The sequence below is a fragment of the Raphanus sativus genome, unplaced genomic scaffold, assembly GCF_000801105.2.
Source record: "Raphanus sativus cultivar WK10039 unplaced genomic scaffold, ASM80110v3 Scaffold1840, whole genome shotgun sequence".
In the NCBI taxonomy this organism is placed as follows: Eukaryota; Viridiplantae; Streptophyta; class Magnoliopsida; order Brassicales; family Brassicaceae; genus Raphanus; species Raphanus sativus.
This window is the reverse complement of record NW_026617149.1, coordinates 1-18,975: the sequence shown is the minus strand read 5'-3', so window position 1 is coordinate 18,975 and position 18,975 is coordinate 1. Positions and strand designations below refer to the sequence as shown.

The window sequence follows — 18,975 nt, the reverse complement described above, 5'->3', positions numbered from 1 at the left end:
GAGCTCCTCGTGCTTCTTACTTGCTAACGGTCACTTGAAACCTTCTGCTTGGGTTAGAGGCTTCTTGACACTTAGGCATATTCTCAACAACCATGGTGTGTATAAAATTCTCATCCCGTGCTATTTAGTCTTGTTATAACTAGGTAACTAGGTTAGTGGAGTTTAGCAGAGTAGCACAAAAAGAAGTGTCTAGATCGCTAGCCCCAACCCATAAATTGTCTATTATGATAATTGAAGTTTTAGAGTGTTATATATTGAAAATATAAATTACAAAGCTCAGAAATTGAATCCAAACAGGATAGACGAGGAGAAGAACTTGATTTACCAATCGACACCAGTGGACATGTTGACTAAGAGCCAAGGCTCCAACTCCTTTAGAGTAGCCGAAAATCTCTGATAGAGAAAAAAATAATGAAGATTCACAGGAACCTTACCGTTGCAAACGAAACCAAGAAGAAGCGCTCCTCTTGAAAATGACATCTTCAACTCTTGAAGCAACCATGTCAAAACACACATGTTTTGCTATAAGACTGTAAAAACACGATAGCTTCACAGTTCACAATTAACATAGAACCATTGAAAATTAAGTAGTTCATCAATGTAAATAATAATTACATGTCTATATTAAACTAATTTTAAGAACTGGTGGATTAAACCACTACACTAAAGATATTTTAGTGAAAGCAGGATCGATATTTGTACATAATATTGGAGGGTCAGAAGCCAATGCTTCTTTGGCTTCCCCTCGGGGCAGGTACTGCCACCACGAGTCCAACCGGATATATGGACGTTTGAGCCTCAGAGCATCTTAATCATTTAAAATAAAACATACGGGATGATAACTAAAAGATACGGGCTTACTCTAATTTTCTTCTATAAAATCTGGGTCCTTTTCTAACGATTTGGGCCTTGTTATATGAATTTTCTTTTCAAAAACCTAGGCCTTTGAATTATTGACGTCTTTCTCCGTTTCTTCCTTTCAAACGAACATCAACATGCGCGCAAAGTCCAAAGAACGTTGTCTTCTGAAAAGTCTACTTCTGTGCTTAGCTAACCTCTACCACAGTCTCTATATCTTCTCTTTTTTGTTTTTGAATGAATGTTAAATTTATGCCACTCAAACAATATCTTCTCAGAGTATTCCTCAGCTTCCTCTCTCTTTTCTCTCTAGATGTGCTCTGTCTTTCTGTTTCTTTGATACGTTTATATAGGTCTCGAAAACGCTTCTGTGGCACTGAACTGAGTACATGGAAGATATGGATAGGAGGAGTGAAGATGCAGGTTCCCTTGCTGATTCCATCAAAGCAAAGCTGGAATCTCTGCCTTCTCTTTCAAGCAAGTGTTGTATCTACAAGGTGCCCAATAAGCTCCGAAGGCTCAACCCTGATGCATATTCACCTCGGGTCGTGTCTATTGGTCCGTTTCATCACGGTAAAGAAGAGCTTCAAGCTATGGAAGAGCATAAGTACAGGTACTTAAAGAGCTTTCTCCCTAGAGCATGCTTTAGTTTAGAGCATCTTGTTAAAGTTGCAAGGACGTGGGAAGAGAATGCTAGGAGTTGTTACGCAGAAGATGTGGAACTCAACAGCGACGAGTTTGTGAAAATGTTAGTTGTGGATGGGAGCTTCTTGGTTGAACTTATGCTGATATCTTGGGATCCTCGACTCAGAGGCGAGAACGACCGCATATATGGGAAGCCATGGATGATCAACGACGTGTTTCGTGACATGGTTTTGATAGAAAACCAGTTACCCTACTTTGTGGTGAAGAGTTTGGTTGGTCTCTTGTACCAACGAGGAACAGATCCAGCAATACAGATTACTCATCACTTCTTCAGTCGTTATTTGGACCACATTGATGTTGCAAAATTTAAACCAGAGCCAGATCATTTCGTTGATGTTTTGAGGTCTTTTATTCTGCCAGAGGTTCCAATGAAACTGGAAGAAATCACAACATTTAAGGTCTTCAATGCACCGGAAGCAACTGAGCTTCTCAATGCTGGTGTTAAATTCAAGCCAGCAGAGACCACCAGTAGTTGTTTTCTTGATATTAAATTTGCTAATGGATTGCTGGAGATTCCTACCATCACCGTCGGTGATTACACGGAACCCCTCTACAGAAACATCATTGTGTTCGAACAATGCCATTGCTCAGATAAGATCTTCCTGGACTACATCACACTGCTCAGTTGCTTCATTAGATCCCCTGCAGATGCTGACATACTCATCCGCAGTGAGATCTTTGTTAACTATCTTGGAAACGCAAAAGATGTTCCAAAGTTGTTCAGTAGCTTGTGCCAAGAGGTGGTCACTAGTACAAGATCTCACTTTCAGAGCCTCTCTGAGGACCTACACGCTTACTGCACCATACGAAGGAACAGGTGGAAGGCGGTTCTGAGACGTGACTATTTCCAAAATCCTTGGTCAGTTGCTTCTGTTATTGCTGCTGTGTTTCTCCTCATCCTCACTTGCATACAAGCTATATGCTCTATCTTGGCCCTGTGAGTGTTACCACAGATACTTACATCTTCTGGGATATCATTTTGGAGCCCAAAACTCAATAAATAATTTTCTTATGGAATGTAATAAATATTTGTATTATCAGAACAGACAGCAGTCAAGTCCTGACATGACTTTGTACTGAGTCTTGCCGTGGCTTGAGCTGAACTACTTTCTTTGTTAAGGGTACTGGAAATAAAACTATTGTTTCAAGGTAAGCGGACTATCTCAATGTATCAAATTATGTCTGGTTTTTACAATTTTTACATGTTCATATGTATGTAGAATTGTAGCATCAGAACATACATAATAATTATTGATGCATCATATAACGAGTTTATTAATTATTTAAAATACTTTAAAATCATATGTGATGATTAATATATATACTTTTTAAAAAAAATTCATTTATAGTGATGATTTTATACCAAATATATAATAGTATATAACTATATAAATATTTGATAATCATTTTAAGGTTTTAAATCATCACTGAAGTTTTTTTTATAGGAGTTTACAAAATGTTTATGATAGTTAATAGGTTTTAAATATCACAGAAGTTTTAAAAATCTTTATAAAATTATTTATACGAGTTTACAAAATATTTACAAAATTTTTATAAAATTATTCAAAGTTAAGATTTTAAACTATTGATCATTGATAACAAATTATTTTCTTGAGTTATAAAACCATTTATTAGGATTATGAAACTATTTATAAAGATTCTAAAACTTCTGAGAAATAATTCATAAAATTTAAAATTTGTAAATATTTTATGTATTATTTATAATTGTGTGGTTTCCTTTCTAAGAGGTTTTAAATGTTATCAAATCAGAATCAATCACAAAATATTATTTTCTTACAAGTTCATTATTTTCATAAACTTTTTCAAAATCTCAAAAACAAAAAAAGAATTGTTTTGATTTTATTTAAAAGAAAGTAACCAGAAAAATTACATCAATCATAAAAAATCCAAAGAATATTATGAATAAAAATATATTCTTGAATTAATGAAAATTTTTATATTCTTAACTTTTATTAAATCAACAGAATTTACATATATATTATTTTGCAGATTTGTGATGATTATCTTGAGGGACTTTTGGGCCCAACACGCAGATCTGCGCGTGACCACTGGTGGCTTAATATGAAGTGATCACCAGCCTTCCTGGATGCCTTAGGCGGGTTCTCTGGCGGACAATGCCCAGATTTCCGAGACGGTCTTTAGATGCTAGTCGGATTCCTCTCGAGGCATTCGGATACCAGGGTCATCAAAAAAATAATTTTTGTGCGTTTATACTTTAGTTGCAAGTGTGAATCTATTTGTCACATTAGTTTATGATTTTAATAATTTTTATAGACGAAAATTTGATATACAAACCAATTAAATTATATATATATATGTGTTGTAACAATAATGTTATAAAACAATTTAATGAAATATTGATTTGTAAAAGATGTAAAAAAATAAACTAAATACTACATATATCTTATTTAAAATTTTAAAAAGTATTAATAAATAAAATATGTATAAAATTAGCTACCAAAAATTCACTTCCAGCTTTAAAATATTAAAATATATTATCGTAGATAGAAACACAAAATATCATATTATATCAAAATTTGTACCCACAAATTCACGGACAACCACCTAGTTACCCCATAATTCAAAGGCTTATATGAATTTTATTTTCAAAATTTAAGCCTTACTGCCGCTTTACCCCACTCTCTCTTTTTGGCAGGGCCCGACGTCTTTCTCCGTTTCTTCCTTTCAAAGGAACGTTGCCTTTGTATATCTTCTTCTCAGAGTATTCCTCAACTTCCTCTCTTTTTCTCTCTAGATGTTCTCTATTTTTTTCTTGTTTCTTTAAAACGTCTCTAAACGCTTCTGTGGCACTGAACTGAGTACATGGAAGGTATGGATAGGAGGAGTGAAGGTGCAGGTGCAGGTTCCCTTGCAGATTCCATCAAAGCAAAGCTGGAATCTCTGCCTTCTCTTTCAAGCAAGTGTTGTATCTACAAGGTGCCCAATAAGCTCCGAAGGCTCAACCCTGATGCATATTCACCTCGGTTTATGTCTATTGGTCCGTTTCATCACGGTAAAGAAGAGCTCCAAGCCATGGAAGAGTATAAATACAGGTACTTGCATAGCTTTCTCACTAGAACAAGCTTTAGTTTAGAGCAACTTGTTGGAGTTGCAAGGACGTGGGAAGAGAATGCTCGGAGTTGTTACGCAGAAGATGTGGAACTTAACAGCGACGAGTTTGTTAAAATGTTAGTTGTGGATGGGAGCTTCTTGGTTGAATTTATTTTGAGATATGGTTATCATGGGCTCAGAGGCGAGAACGATCGCATATATGGGAAGCCATGGATGATCACCGACGTGTTTCATGACATTGTTTTGATAGAAAACCAGTTACCCTTTTTTGTGGTGAAGAGTTTGTTTGATCTCTTGTCTTCTGACTACCAACAAGGAACAGATTCAGTCAGACAGATTATTCATTTCTGCTTCAGTCGTTACTTGAGAATGTTTGATGCAAACTTAAAACCAGAGCCAGATCATTTCGTCGATGTTTTGAGGTCTTTTTATCTGCCAGAGGTTCCAATGGAAGTGGAAGAAACCACAACATTGAAGATCTCCAATGCACCGGAAGCAACTGAGCTTCTCAATGCCGGTGTTACGTTCAAGCCAGTAGAGACCAGTAGTTGTTTTCTTGATCTTAAATTTGCTGATGGAGTGCTGGAGATTCCTACCATCGCCGTCTCTGACAGAACGGAAACCATCTACAGAAACATCATTGTGTTTGAACAATGCCATTGCTCAGATAAGATCTTCATCGAGTACACCAGACTGCTCAGTTGTTTCATTGGATCCCCTGCAGGTGCAGACATACTCATCCGCAGTGGGATCTTTGTGAACCATCTTGGAAACTCAGAAGATGTTTCAAAGTTGTTTAGTAGCATGTGCCAAGAGGTTAACTTTGGTGCAAAATTTCACTTTCAGAGCCTCTCTAAGAACCTACACGCTTACTGCAACACACCATGGAACAGGTGGAAGGCGGTTCTGAGACGTGACTATTTCCAAAATCCTTGGTCAGTTGCTTCTGTTTTGGCTGCTGTGCTTCTCCTCATCCTCACTTTCATTCAAGCTATATGCTCTATCTTGGCCCTGTGAGTGTTACCACAGGTACTTACATCTTCTGGGATATCATTTTGGTTCCCTAACTCAATAAATAAATAATATTCTTATGGAATATAATAAATATTTGTATTATCACAACAGACAGCAGTCATGTCCTGACAAGACTTTGTACTGAGTCTTGCCATGGCTTGAGCTGAACTACTTTCTTTGTTAAGTCCCTGATGCAGCCTACATTCTTTTCCATATCGGCTTTGGTTTTCTTTGTTTCCTTATCTACTCAGTTTTACTTAAAGCTTTATGTTTCCTTTTTATTTATGGATAAGGAAGAGTTATAATTCCTTTTTCTAATCAGCATTGGTGTTTTGCTTTCATATATATAGTCGATGCCTAGGTGTTGTAAGGTCACGACATTGATAAATAATATATTCTGAGTTTTTTATAAACTCAACCCCCCTTGTTATCGGATAGTACCTCGACTCTCAACTATCTCAAGAATACAACTAATCTAGGTATTCTAAGAATCAATAGATTACTTGTGTTATACGTAGTCACGACTACACCAGTCCCCTATCTCAATGTATCAAAATTATGTCTTATTTTACAATTTTTGCATGTTCATATATGTATGTAGAATTGTAGCATCAGAACATACATCATTCAGATCCTGACATGACTTTCAGACTTTGTACTGAATCTTGCAATATCTTGAACTATTTGCTTTGTTAAGGGGACTAGAAATACATTTAAAAAATATATATATATATTTAAGGCAAGGAGACTATCTCAATGTGTCAAAATCATGTTTAGTTTTACAATTTTCACATGAGATGGCATTTGCCTAGCAGCACAACTTATATAAACCATTCCACTACTGAAGAAGAGACCAAAAGTGATTTCACCTGATGCAAGTGTTGAAGCCAGTGAGATGTGCTGACTTGGTTATGCCTCTTTTGGCACATCAGGAGAACTCAACGCCAGGTTTCATCTTGAAAGAGTATTGTAACACTTCCCGGAGATGTTAGTGTTGCCACTCTTTTAAACTGTAAACAGAATGAAACCAAACTCATTGTCAGTTTTTGCTACTTTATTAAACACTAACAGGAGATATGGGCAACCAGAACATACCTTTTCTTGGTTATACTTGTTCCTTACAGCGACAAGGGTGCTTCCACTGGTGTTAGAGCTGCAAATCCTCCATTGCAAGTACTGTGTTCTTAAGAGAAGGCGTCTCATATCTAGTATAGTGCTGTAGAGTTGAGTTCTTTAAGCAATAACATTTCACATAAGCAAAACTATCTTCCCTCTGAAGAGTAAAGTACATGTGAGCTCACCCAAGGATGCTTAGATTGGTCTAGTGTCCATCTTGCTTAAAAAAACAGCCGAGGCAGCAATTAAGGACGGCAAGAACCTAAGAAAACTATATTCAACAAGAGTCAACTCTGCAAGATAGTTTGCTAAGGACTTCATCTCAATGTGGTGAGCCTGATCAGACGCTCGAGCTGCTTGAATGAACATACTGAAACGCAGCAGAAGAAGAAGAAGAAGAAGAAGAAGAAGAAGAAGAAATTGACTTAATATTACATATTGTTTAGATTGAAGTAAATATAACGTATTAGTGTTTGATCTGAGAAACGTTTTGGTGGTGGGAACTGATAACCGAAAGCGCAGGAAGTTTAAACCTGAGTCTCCAGGGCCACTACTTGGAGTCTTGTGTATGTATTGTCTGGAATGAAGCAAAACTCCTCCAACCTTGGTGCACAAATCTCTTTCATACTTTCTTCAGAGACTCAACAAGAAGAGTGTCTTAGTTAATTCACTTGTGCTGACATTTTTAATACTCATATTGCAAAAGTGAATGTTAGAAGTGTGGGAACTCAGGAGGATAATACTCTCATTATCGCTGTTTCTTAAGGGGTCTTTTAGAGTAGTTAGTAATTAAAGAAAAAAGAAAATAGATATATTAAATTAAGAGGAGGAAGAAAGTTTCTTATTGGACACGTGTTGTTGATAGGAGAAGGAAACATCTCCTCTCTCTCTCTCTATATATATCAAATCCCTGAAACAAGCACTTGATCTCATTCTCTTCTCTTCTCTTCTCCAATCCTCGATTTATTTTCAGGGATTGTATCTTTCTTACAGATTCTTCCTCTGTCGGCACACGATTCATGGCTGCGTTATTTCATTACTGACCAAGGAGTGTTGCTGGATTTGGTTCTAACCAAAGCGCTCAGCCGAGAAGACACCAATGGCCATCGCTAAGTCGAAAAAATGTTATCTTCCTTTCTCGGCCACACACAAGTATGTCCGTCCGATCAACACAATCTCTTTTCTCCATCTATTTCGCATCGACTTAGGTTCTTCTCTGTTTTCATACTCTGTTAACCTAAGCACAAAAAAAAAAAAGATTAAAACTTTCGAGTTCCCAGATTGCTAGCCTACATTGATTCTATTAATGATTATGATTGTTTACAGGAAGAAGGGCATGTTTCGATGCAAAATTATCAACAACCTTCTTCGGACTAACCAATCTTCTCTAGTATAATGATATGTGGACACTCGCTCTGTTTTGCAAGGAATGTCTTGTGATAATAAAAACGAAGATGAAGTGATTGATGGCAAGAGAAAACATCTGAAACCTCAAACGAAGATGAAGCTCTGAGGTTGCTTCCTGAAGCGTTTGGGAGAGGATACAAGGGTTGTTTGTTCTTCATCTCTCCAACAATCAGCTCCAGGTTACTTCTTGTTCCTTTTGAAATTACCAATCTGCTGCATTCTTGTCTTGGGTCTGTTCCTGGATGTTCCAAGTATGCAACTTTGGTTTCATTTTCTTTAGGGTTTAGGGATTATGGAAATTAGTTCGACGCTAAACCCCAACTCACCTCACCTCTCTTCGTCCCTGCAGCTGTTAAGTGACGACCTCCACTTGGTACCATGACTACTGGATCAGCCAGCACCAAGGAGCTGATGGTTTCATTTGATGTAGCTGATCTTCTTCCACAATCATTTGATGTCGATGACATGGAAGATGTCTTCAAAGCTGAGTTTGATCATCAAGGATACCGTTGGACAACAAATGTATCAAGCACCTTCCGACTTTGGTAAGCTTGTTTACAAGAAAACAATGTTTAATTATTTTTTTTAAGAAACTAGTATTGGAGCATAAAAATGTTGGTGTTTCTTAACTAAGTTCTTAACTAATACTATTTAATACTAAAAAAAAATCATTAAGAGACCCTAATGGGATTCTAGTGTTAATGACACCAAGAAGCTGTAGCTTCACAATAATCATGGAACCATTGCATATCTAATAATATTAAACCAATCTTATTATTATTATTTAATATAAAATAATCCTAGATTAGTGTATTGCCGCTTTACCCACTCTCTCTCTCTCTCTCTCTTTGGCAGGGCCTACTGATGTCTTTCTCCGTTCCTTCCTTTCAAACGAACGATGACTTCTGAATCTGTATCTCTTCTTCTCAGAGTATTCCTCTCTCTTTCTCGCTCTGTTTTTCTGTTTCTTTAATACCGTCTCTAAACGCTTCTTCTCAGAGTACATGAAAGGTATGGATAGGAGGAGTGAAGATGCAGGTTCCCTTGCAGATTCCATCAAAGCAAAGCTGGAATCTCTGTCTCCGCTTTCAAACAAGTGTTGTATCTACAAGGTACCCAATAAGCTCCGAAGGCTCAACCCTGATGCATATTCACCTCGGGTTATGTCTATTGGTCCGTTTCATCACGGTAAAGAAGAGCTCCAAGCCATGGAAGAGCACAAATACAGGTACTTGCAGAGCTTTCTCACTAGAACAAGCTTTAGTTTAGAGCAACTTGTTGGAGTTGCAAGGACGTGGGAAGCGAAGGCTAGGAGCTGTTACGCAGAAGATGTGGAACTTAACAGCGACGAGTTTGTGAAAATGTTAGTTGTGGATGGGAGCTTCTTGGTTGAATTTTTTCTGAGATTTCGTAATCGTCGGCTCGTAAGCGAGAACGATCGCATATATGGGAAGCCATGGATGGTTTACGACGTGTATCGTGACATGGTTTTGATAGAAAACCAGTTACCCTTTTTTGTGGTGAAGAGCTTGTTTGATATCTTGTCTTCTGACTACCAACAAGGAACAGATTCAGTCATACAGAAAATTCATCACTTCTTCAGGTGTTTCTTGAGAAACATTGATGATGCAAATTTAAAACCAGAGCCAGATCATCTCGTTGATGTTTTGAGGTCTCTTTATCTGCCAGAGGTTCCAATGGAAGTGGAAGAAACCACAACATTTAAGGTCTTCAATGCACCGGAAGCAACCGAGCTTCTCAATGCTGGTGTTAAGTTAAAGCCAGCAGAGACCAGTAGTTGTTTACTTGATCTTAAATTTGCTGATGGAGTGCTGGAGATTCCTACTATCAGCATCAATGATTTTACAGAACCCATCTACAGAAACATCATTGTGTTCGAACAATGCCATTGCTCAGATAAGATCTTCATGGAGTACATCAGACTGCTCAGTTTTTTCATTGGATCCCCTGTAGGTGCAGACATACTAATCCGCAGTGGGATCTTTGTGAACGATCTTGGAATCGCAGAAGATGTTTCAAAGTTGTTCAATAGCATGTGCCAAGAGGTTGTCTATGGTGAAGAACTTCACTTTCAGAGCCTCTCTGAGAACCTACACGCTTACTGCAACACACCACGGAACAGGTGGAAGGCGGGTTCTGAGACGTGACTATTTCCAAAATCCTTGGTCAGTTGCTTCTGTTTTGGCTGCTGTGCTTCTCCTCATTCTCACTTTCATACAAGCTATATGCTCTATCTTGGCCCTGTGAGTGTTACCACAGGTACTTACATCTTCTGGGATATCATTTTGGTTCCCAAACTCAGTGTTATGGAATGTAATAAATATTTGTATTATCAGAACAGACAGCAGTCAAGTCCTGACATGACTTTGTACTGAGTCTTGCCATGGCTTGAGCTGAGCTACTTTCTTTATTAAGGGTACTGGAAATAAAACAATTGTTTCAATGTATCAAATTATGTCTGGTTTTACAACTTTTACATGTTCATATGTATGTAGAATTGTAGCATCAGAACATACATCATTCAGATCCTGACATGACTTTTAGACTTTGTACTGAATCTTGCAATATCTTGAACTATTTGCTTTGTTAAGGGGACTAGAAATACAATTTTTTTTTAAAAATATATATTTTTAAAGGCAAGGAGACTATCTCAATGTGTCAAAACCATGTTTAGTTTTACAATTTTCACATGAGATGGCATTGCCTAGAAGCACAACTTACATAAACCATTCCACTACTGAAGAAGAGACCAAAAGTAATGTCACCTGATGCAAGTGTTGAAGCCAGTGAGATGCGCTGACTTGGTTTTGCCTTTAGCTATGTCTTTTGGTCACATCAGGATAACTCAAAGTCTGGTTTCATCTTGAGAAGAGTGTTGTAACACGTTCAGGAGATGTTAGTGTTGCCACTCTTTTAAACTGTAAACAGAATGAGACAAAACTCATTGTCAGTTTTTGCTAATCTCTTAAACACTTAGGAGATATGGGCAACCAGGACATACCTTTTCTTGGTTATACTTGTTCCTTACAGCAACAAGGGTGGTTCCACTGGTGTTGAGCTGCAAATCCTCCATTGCAAGCACTGTGTTCTTAAGAGCAGGTGTCTCATATCTAGTATAGTGCTGTAGAGTTGAGTTCTGTAAGCAATAACATTCACATAAACTAACTTATCTTCCCACTAAAGAATAAGTAAAAAGCATTTTACAGTTAAGTAATGTGAGCTCACCCAAGGATGCTTAGATTGGTCGAGCGTCCATCTTGCTAAGAAAACAGCTGAGGCAGCAATTAGAGACGGCAAGAACCTTAGAAAACTATACTCCACAAGAGTCAGTTCTGCAAGATAGTTTGCTAAGGACTTCATCTCAATGTGGTGAGCCTGATCAGACGCTTGAGCTGCTTGAATGAACCGCCTGAAACGCAGAAGATGAAAATGACTTTATAATAATACATACTGTTTAGATTGAAAGTAAATATAGCGTTCATTGTATTACCTGAGAAACGTTTTGGTGGTTGGAACTGATAAACGAAAGTGCAGAAAGTTTAAAACTCGAGTCTCCATGGCCACCACTTCGAGTCTTGTGTATGTATTGTCTGTAATGAAGCAGAACTCTTCCAACCTTGGTGCACATATCTCTTCATACTTCCTTCAGAGACTCAACAAGAATAATGTCTTAGTTAATTTACTTGTGCTGACATTTCTACACTCATTTGCAAAAGCGAATGTTAGAAATGGGGAAACTCACGAGGCTATTAGCATGCAAGTGACACCAAGAAGCTGTAGCCTCCGTTTTTCAATGTAATTGTTGGACAGGAACCGATCAACTAGATTCACTGCAAGGTATAGAGTATCTGAAGCCAGCTTGTACTCTTCAGAAACCTACAAGAAATAGCATTACTAACAGTGGCTCTTACTCTTTAACAAATGGTTTTGAAGTAGTAGTGTACCTCCACAAGCCAATCAATGAGAATCCCACGCATGCCTGGACCGATATCTCGCTGTACTTGCACCATATAGCTAGTTGAAGGTCTTTGATCAAGCTGTACCAACAACAATAAAACAGAGCTATAGCTTAGAATCTCAGTATGTTATCATCTGGTGGAAATAATAGAATAAGATATCGTTTTAGTTCAAACCTCTGCAACATGAAAACTGTCATACATATTTGCAGCATATAAGCTACAAAACTTGGGATCTTGGTCATTGGAATCAATATCTACAGGCTTAAGATAGCCTCCGAAATCATATCCGTCTTCTTCTGCAAAATCCCGAGTAAATTTGAGAAACATACAGTTAGGTATATGCTTCATTTAACATTGATTCTCTGATATGTTTTGAAATATGATATATGGTTACTTATTATTTTTCAGCATTTGTGAATTATTTAGTTTAGTCATCATACTTTGATCTCCATCTTTAGAGTTTGTAGCAGATTCAACCATCCTAATCTTTGACAAATCTTCTGCTAGTTTAGATTTTTCGGCATCCACATCTTGGTCTCTCTTGCTAGCCTGTCACGTTATATATTAAGAATCAAGAACGCAATTCAAAACACCAACACGCCTCTAGATTCTTGGATGATTATCACGTTATACGCATCATCATCACATCACTATATCAATAAAGAAGGTACTTCTAAGGAATCGTTACCTTAACATTGTTCCCATCCAAACAGGCCAAAGAGTTAGTAACATCCTTGAGCACCGAACGTCTCTTGTGTTGACAACAATCTTTTATATCATCTGATGCCATTCGCTTTTTATGCATTGGCGCCTGTTTAAAAGTGGGTTTCGATGGAGATATCGACGCTCCTAATGCCGCCTTGGCTCGTGATCTAGTGACTCTCACATTCTCTTGTCCAGTTTTCGCAGTAGAGATTGTTTCTTTGTTAGCCTTAGACTGCATTGAAGAACCTCTACGCATGATTTTATTAGCCTGCAGAACGTAAACATAATTTAAAAAAAAAAGGTTAAATTGAGATATTAGATTATCACAAATGTTTCTCATCCTTGGACACAAATCATATGTAACCAAAAAACTATTGATCATTATTGTCTTAACCATCCCGCGCAAATAACAAGAAGAAAAGAGAAAACAAGAGAGCGAACACTGTCTGAAAACATAGATCAATCATGAAACAGAACAATCTAACAGATCAACAAATTTCAGATAATATGGAGAAGTGATGATACCTTCAGATCATGAATATGGAAACTGCGAATCTCCAGTGGAGAAGGCTTGTTGAAATAGGAGGAGGAGGAGGAGGAGGAGGAGGAGGAGCGGGATTCTATGATCTTGTTCGAATTTTCTATATCAGAAATAAGAAAAATAAATAAAAGAAAACTAACGATTTGAACAGTTGTCAGATTATTTGAGAGTGTCAGAGTGACATCTGACACTTTGACGTCCGGTCCGTTTCAGTAAATTTCCTTTTTCTAATTTCAAATTAATAAAATAATAAGCCGTTACGCGCCTATTCTTCCGCGTCTGTTTCCTTACCGCTCTAAAACCCTAAAAGCCCACTGGAACCCTTAACGAACCCGACAATTTTATACTCTCCAACGAAACCTGTTATCTATGTTTTGTTTTGTTCAAAGCCCAATCTATGTCCTCCAATTTACAAAAGTGTGTGTGTTTAGATAATCATTGGTAATTAGTTTATTACGCGCGAAATTATTATTTTTATAAAATCAGTGAAAGTACAAATATTTGTTTTATTTTCTTTTTGTTTTTACAGAAATAACACGTTTATTTTATTTGAACTGAAATTGTAGAGTTTAATAGAATTCAATTTATAAATTGAGTTTAACTTTACTATATATGTTTGGAATTTTTTTTTGTAATTAATTATAGCACAAACTATTATATAGCATATAAAAATTGAAGATAAATATGTAACCAGCTAAATAAAATAGAAAAATATAACAAACTCTATAAAATTCTAGGACATGAGAATAAATAAAATATTCTAAAGGCAAAATACTACAAAGAAATATATTTTGTGATAGTTTCAGTGAGAAGGGAAGAATTTGTTGAGGCAGCAAGGTAGACCATAAAACTCATCGTTTCGGACATCAAGATTGTATAGTCGAAACTTCTCCCACCATTTTAGCCCACAATCTTTCCTGGCTTCATCGCTCTCACGAGACAATGTGCAATCAAGCACTATTGCTATCATTCCCGCAACCGTTGTATGTGACATGAATATCACTCTTATCACATCTTCCAACTGTTTCGTATATAATCCAAGAAAAGCACAATTTGATAAGTATGTTTTAATTCTTTTCACAAAGTATATAAGGGAATGTACTGACCCAGTTCGAGTGATGATCAGACCGCCAGCCTCCATTATAGTATTCTCTGAAGTATTGAGGGATTGAAATAGCCATGAAAAATGAAAATCCCAAAATGAATTTGGTGTTGAAGCTGTTGAGGTTGCAAAACTGTAGAAAGCTAATGCCCGCAGAAGCTACATTGCATTGAATTTGATTTGATTTTTAGTGAAAAAACAAAGCATATTATTATATGAAAATGTAATTTTAATTTGATAGTAAAAGTGTGATGTGATGAAGAGACTTACACACAAAACACAAGACCATGCAGTAAACGGACGCCATGATTGGTAATGGTATGGACGCGAAAAAAGCTCCAAATTTTCCTGCATTTTGATAAATAGAAATAAGAAAGTAAACTGGAAAATATCCAGCAAATTCATTTATACATAAGAAGATATAGTTTATAACAGAAAGTATATATATATATATATACCGAAAATGGAGAAGAAAATCATGAAGGCAGCCGAAATTTGTATCACTCTTCGACTCCCAATTTTAGTCATGGCCAAAATTCCAATATTTTCTCTGAACATTAACGTTAACCATATAATAATTAGCGTTTACCATAATTAATACTTTAAAAAATAATAAATGCTCAAGAAATAAATAAAAAGTTAATTTAGAAATGAGGTTCGTTACGATGAGGTTGTGATCCCTGAGACGCCTCCAAGCATGCCATTGAGTAATACTCCAACTCCCTACACGATATGCAATCATATATTTAAAAGATGTTAATAAAACATAATTAACAAACGGTTAAAGACAATGCAACTAAGTAAGTTCCTCTTAGACTAACCAGCCAGCCAGTACCACGGCTGATAACTGATGGTGGGATCGGTGTCGCACTTCCATATCTTGCAGATGCGTAGAACAAACCGGTCGACTGCAATAATATGTAACAAACTTGCACTCTTAATTGTAATAGTAAATTAAACTTTATGTGTCCATGATTTCAGTATTTAGTACTAAAATTTCAAATGATCAATTTCATATACAAAACGAAAGAGTAACCTCAAATAGAGTGACGAAAGAGGCAGCCATCATCGCAAAAGAATCAGTGAAGTAGAAGGTTGGGCTTCCCCATTGGAAAGGATATGGTAAGTATATCCTATTGTAATTCACATAGAGAGAATATAGAAACAATAAAGTTGTAACTAAATAGTGAAATCGCCAAATATAAAACATTCAAGTAGAAGAACTGACCAAGGAGTGTTGGTGATAAGACCATTACGGTCTGTACGGCAACTGATTTGAGTAGTTTGAGATTTATGGTTGTATACACCACTCGATGTGAGTAATAGAGCTAACAACCAAACCAATGGAATGCATATCATCATCCCATAACGGTCACATCTTGATCCATCCCAAAACACCCCTTTCTTCATCTTCAGAAAGCGCGGTAAGTACTACATTACACAAAGAAAAACATGGACGTTCATTAAGTTTTGTACGTGAACTTGTATACCAAATTATTTATAGTTTTTTTTATATAATCACGTGTAATAAAAGAAGCAATTGTTTAGACCTTTACCTGGGTGACTAAAACAAGTAAAATCAACCCGGGAAGTCCCACTTCAACGCATCTCGCCAACTAGAAAAAAAAATACATGATAAACATCAATAATATAAAGTTTTCAATAACCAACAAAAATGAGAGTATGGAAAACATACCAAAGGGAAGCCGATTTGGTAGAGTCCTAGTCCAGCAAACGTTGCCAAAGGAGCAATTGAGAGTGGGCTTAGAAATCTAATAAACACACAACCAAAAATATAGTTCTGTTTAGTTTATGAGTCCCACTTCAGATTAAGTGAAGTAATATTAGTTATTTTACCTTACGACATTTCTCCATAGGCCTAAGAAACATACAAGAACTTGGAAACAGCCGGCGATAATCAGAGCCCCTTGTATGCTTCTCATTGTTCCCACAAACCTCTATTAAATTATGTGGTCCAACCGTTTTTATCAGTGAAATTTAGTTTGTAAGAATAAACTAAAAGGCTTACTTCAAAAGGATTACCGGTTTCGTAAGAATAAATGATGAAACTAATGTTAAGACTTACTTCAAAAGGATCAGTGTAGTAAGTGAAGCGGGTTGAGGAAATGATGGAAGTGATAGGTATGATATAGGCATAAGAAGGAGCCGCTATCACAGGCAATCGAGTTCCAAAGAAAGACTGGAGCAATGTTGTTAGTCCAGATACAAATAGCATTGTTTGTATAACTCTAGCCTTCTCTGCCTGAGAAATCATAATTCAAGACATAAATTTCTGAATAGTTAAAAAATATACACCGAAAATTGAATAATTTGAAACATTTTTAATGTTAAATAATCCTTTTTATGATTCTTTAAGATTTCATTAAAACAAAAATATTAGTTTGATCGGTATATAAACGATCTTGAGGTATATTTGTTAACTACCACTCAAATAGCTCCAAAAATTCTTTCTAAAAAAAATGTCCAGAAATGAATAATTTGTTTTGTTTAACATGATTGTAAAATCAAAATCTAGAAGCCTACATTATGTAGACGTTGAGATTTGTTAATAATTATGAAAATATGTATATAAGTCTTTAAACTTTCTAACCTTTATACCTTAAGAAACAATAAATTTATTTGAAAATTATAGGTAAAACACAGTCATAAAATGAAGTTAGATCAAAACTTACATCACCACCTCCCATGTGTGGAACTAAAAGGCTTGGAATAAGAACCGTGATGCCAAGACTCAACAAATAATGCTGAAAACCCAACACTAACGCTTCAACTGTAACACCAGAACAATATTAGTTACACACATAAGTTGTTTAAACATAAGCAAACTAAATTAGCAAAACGATTTAATTTTTTGTTAAAACATACACCAAGGAGGAGGACTGTTGACACAATACTGAATTCCAGGGAGTTGTTCTTTCACCGGGTGGGGCTGTAACTCCACCGTCCTATTGCCCCCTCCTCTGTTGTTATTGTTTCCCCCACCGCCGTTGGCACCTCCATTGTTGTTATTGTTTCCCCCACCGCCGTTGGCACCTCCATTGTTGTTATTGTTTCCACCACCGCCGTTGCCCCCTCCATTTGCCATGGACGTGGTTGAATTTTTGTCTTCTATATTCAAGGTAGACCAAAATAAAGTGTATCGATCATTTTGTATCGTTTAGTGTACATATTGTATCTACATTAATATATCATGTTTACGATCAATTACATAAACTTACTTTTAAAAAGGAGTCCACGTGAGAGGGAGATCAACGAAGCTTTCTTTGTTTGAACGAGATCGATAAGCCGAGAAGGTATAGACTATAGAGTGAATGAGAAGTCAAAAAGGTTTGGGTTAAAACTCTTTAACGTTTCCACAACTTATAAACGAAAAAATTAAAAATTTATGATTTACATTTTTATCAATTAATGTAATAATAAAAGGCTCGATAACGTCCGTTTTGGTACATGGAATTCGAAATACAAATCCATTGAGATTTAATTGACCGTATTAACAGATCCGGAGATTTTGAAACACCCTTTCATCTGATTTGAAAACAAATAAAGTTACTTATTGACATATACTAACTCCATTCGCACTTGTTTAATACAAATGTATATATGCATATGCGTATTTCGACTATATTATAATTGTCTTATAGCTAGTGGAAATATTTTTTTAGCCTTTACAACTCTTACTCAAGTCCGAGCTATCCCATTCAAACTATCCAGCACCTGTTGCATGGATGGTCGATTCTTCGGGTCTTCCTCAAGGCATTGTTTAATAATCTCGCACATACGCATCCCCTCTTGAAGAGGATAGCTATTCTCTAGATCTGGATCGATCATCTCAGCAATGCTTTCACTGTCATTTCGTATTTTTAGAATTATGTGCCGCATTTTTAAACCAGTTAACATCTGGAGCAGTATAGCACCAAAGCTGTACACATCGCCCGACATGTCCAACTTCCCTGTATTTTAGTAATTGCAAACTCGTAACATCAGTGTCTTTAAAATTCAGTGGTTATTTGAAAACTTTGGGGGAGGAGCAAGGGGAAATTTGTTGCCTGATAATATGTATTCGGGAGGTGCGTAATCTAACGAGGGGACGTGTGTCCCTTCTTCAATATAAGGTAGGTTTTTGAGTCCGTAATAGGAAACTCTTGCGTTGAACTCCTGCATACCCTCAAAGATGTCATTTATAAAGGAAGGAAGCAAGTTTTCAAGAAGAAAAGGTGTACACAATTTGTGTTTGTGTAAACTCTTGTAATTGACAGTAGAAGTTATGAGAGAAGGCTTCCACCTGAAACGGCTGGAACTCAGTAATAAAATATGCAATTCTAATAAATAGATTATTTTAATTTTTTTGTCATAAAAATAGATTTTAGGTAAAAAATGACCAAACTGTTTTATTTAATAGGTAAAAAAACTCATATACCCTAGACATACAAATA

General features: G+C 36.4%; 5 protein-coding genes and 1 pseudogene across 5 annotated transcripts; 3 read left to right on the top strand and 3 right to left on the bottom strand.

Annotated features, from left to right (window-relative positions):
• The first annotated feature begins 1,048 nt into the window (after positions 1-1,048).
• On the top strand, positions 1,049-2,716 carry LOC108826729 (UPF0481 protein At3g47200-like). The gene has a single exon (XM_056999468.1). It carries the CDS (start codon positions 1,248-1,250, stop codon positions 2,502-2,504), a length of 1,257 nt encoding a protein of 418 aa, XP_056855448.1. The 5' UTR covers positions 1,049-1,247; the 3' UTR covers positions 2,505-2,716.
• A 1,537-nt stretch (positions 2,717-4,253) lies between these two features.
• On the top strand, positions 4,254-6,066 carry LOC108828173 (UPF0481 protein At3g47200-like). Its single transcript, XM_018601767.2, has one exon. It carries the CDS (start codon positions 4,408-4,410, stop codon positions 5,671-5,673), a length of 1,266 nt encoding a protein of 421 aa, XP_018457269.1. The 5' UTR covers positions 4,254-4,407; the 3' UTR covers positions 5,674-6,066.
• A 743-nt stretch (positions 6,067-6,809) lies between these two features.
• LOC130504862 (UPF0481 protein At3g47200-like) lies at positions 6,810-10,696 on the top strand (annotated as a pseudogene).
• A 166-nt stretch (positions 10,697-10,862) lies between these two features.
• Positions 10,863-13,599, bottom strand: LOC108828176 (cyclin-A2-1). The gene is made up of 10 exons (XM_056999469.1): positions 13,404-13,599; positions 12,862-13,146; positions 12,614-12,722; positions 12,348-12,469; positions 12,159-12,251; positions 11,957-12,090; positions 11,705-11,857; positions 11,440-11,623; positions 11,216-11,350; positions 10,863-11,132 (listed from the first exon to the last, which is right to left on the bottom strand). Exons 2-10 carry the CDS (start codon positions 13,132-13,134, stop codon positions 11,073-11,075), a joined length of 1,263 nt encoding a protein of 420 aa, XP_056855449.1. The 5' UTR covers positions 13,135-13,146; positions 13,404-13,599; the 3' UTR covers positions 10,863-11,072.
• Positions 13,600-14,114: 515 nt separating this feature from the next.
• Positions 14,115-17,918, bottom strand: LOC130504860 (putative nucleobase-ascorbate transporter 10). Its single transcript, XM_056999466.1, has 15 exons — positions 17,761-17,918; positions 17,408-17,650; positions 17,215-17,312; positions 16,608-16,784; positions 16,379-16,479; positions 16,218-16,293; positions 16,078-16,137; positions 15,750-15,952; positions 15,558-15,654; positions 15,343-15,429; positions 15,186-15,244; positions 14,980-15,071; positions 14,792-14,869; positions 14,526-14,680; positions 14,115-14,440 (listed from the first exon to the last, which is right to left on the bottom strand). The coding sequence occupies exons 2-15, from the start codon at positions 17,625-17,627 to the stop codon at positions 14,222-14,224; spliced, it is 1,722 nt and encodes a 573-aa protein (XP_056855446.1). The 5' UTR covers positions 17,628-17,650; positions 17,761-17,918; the 3' UTR covers positions 14,115-14,221.
• Positions 17,919-18,048: 130 nt separating this feature from the next.
• On the bottom strand, positions 18,049-18,721 carry LOC130504861 (probable serine/threonine-protein kinase PBL8). Its single transcript, XM_056999467.1, has 2 exons — positions 18,589-18,721; positions 18,049-18,492 (listed from the first exon to the last, which is right to left on the bottom strand). The coding sequence occupies exons 1-2, from the start codon at positions 18,701-18,703 to the stop codon at positions 18,221-18,223; spliced, it is 387 nt and encodes a 128-aa protein (XP_056855447.1). The 5' UTR covers positions 18,704-18,721; the 3' UTR covers positions 18,049-18,220.
• Positions 18,722-18,975: the final 254 nt, after the last annotated feature.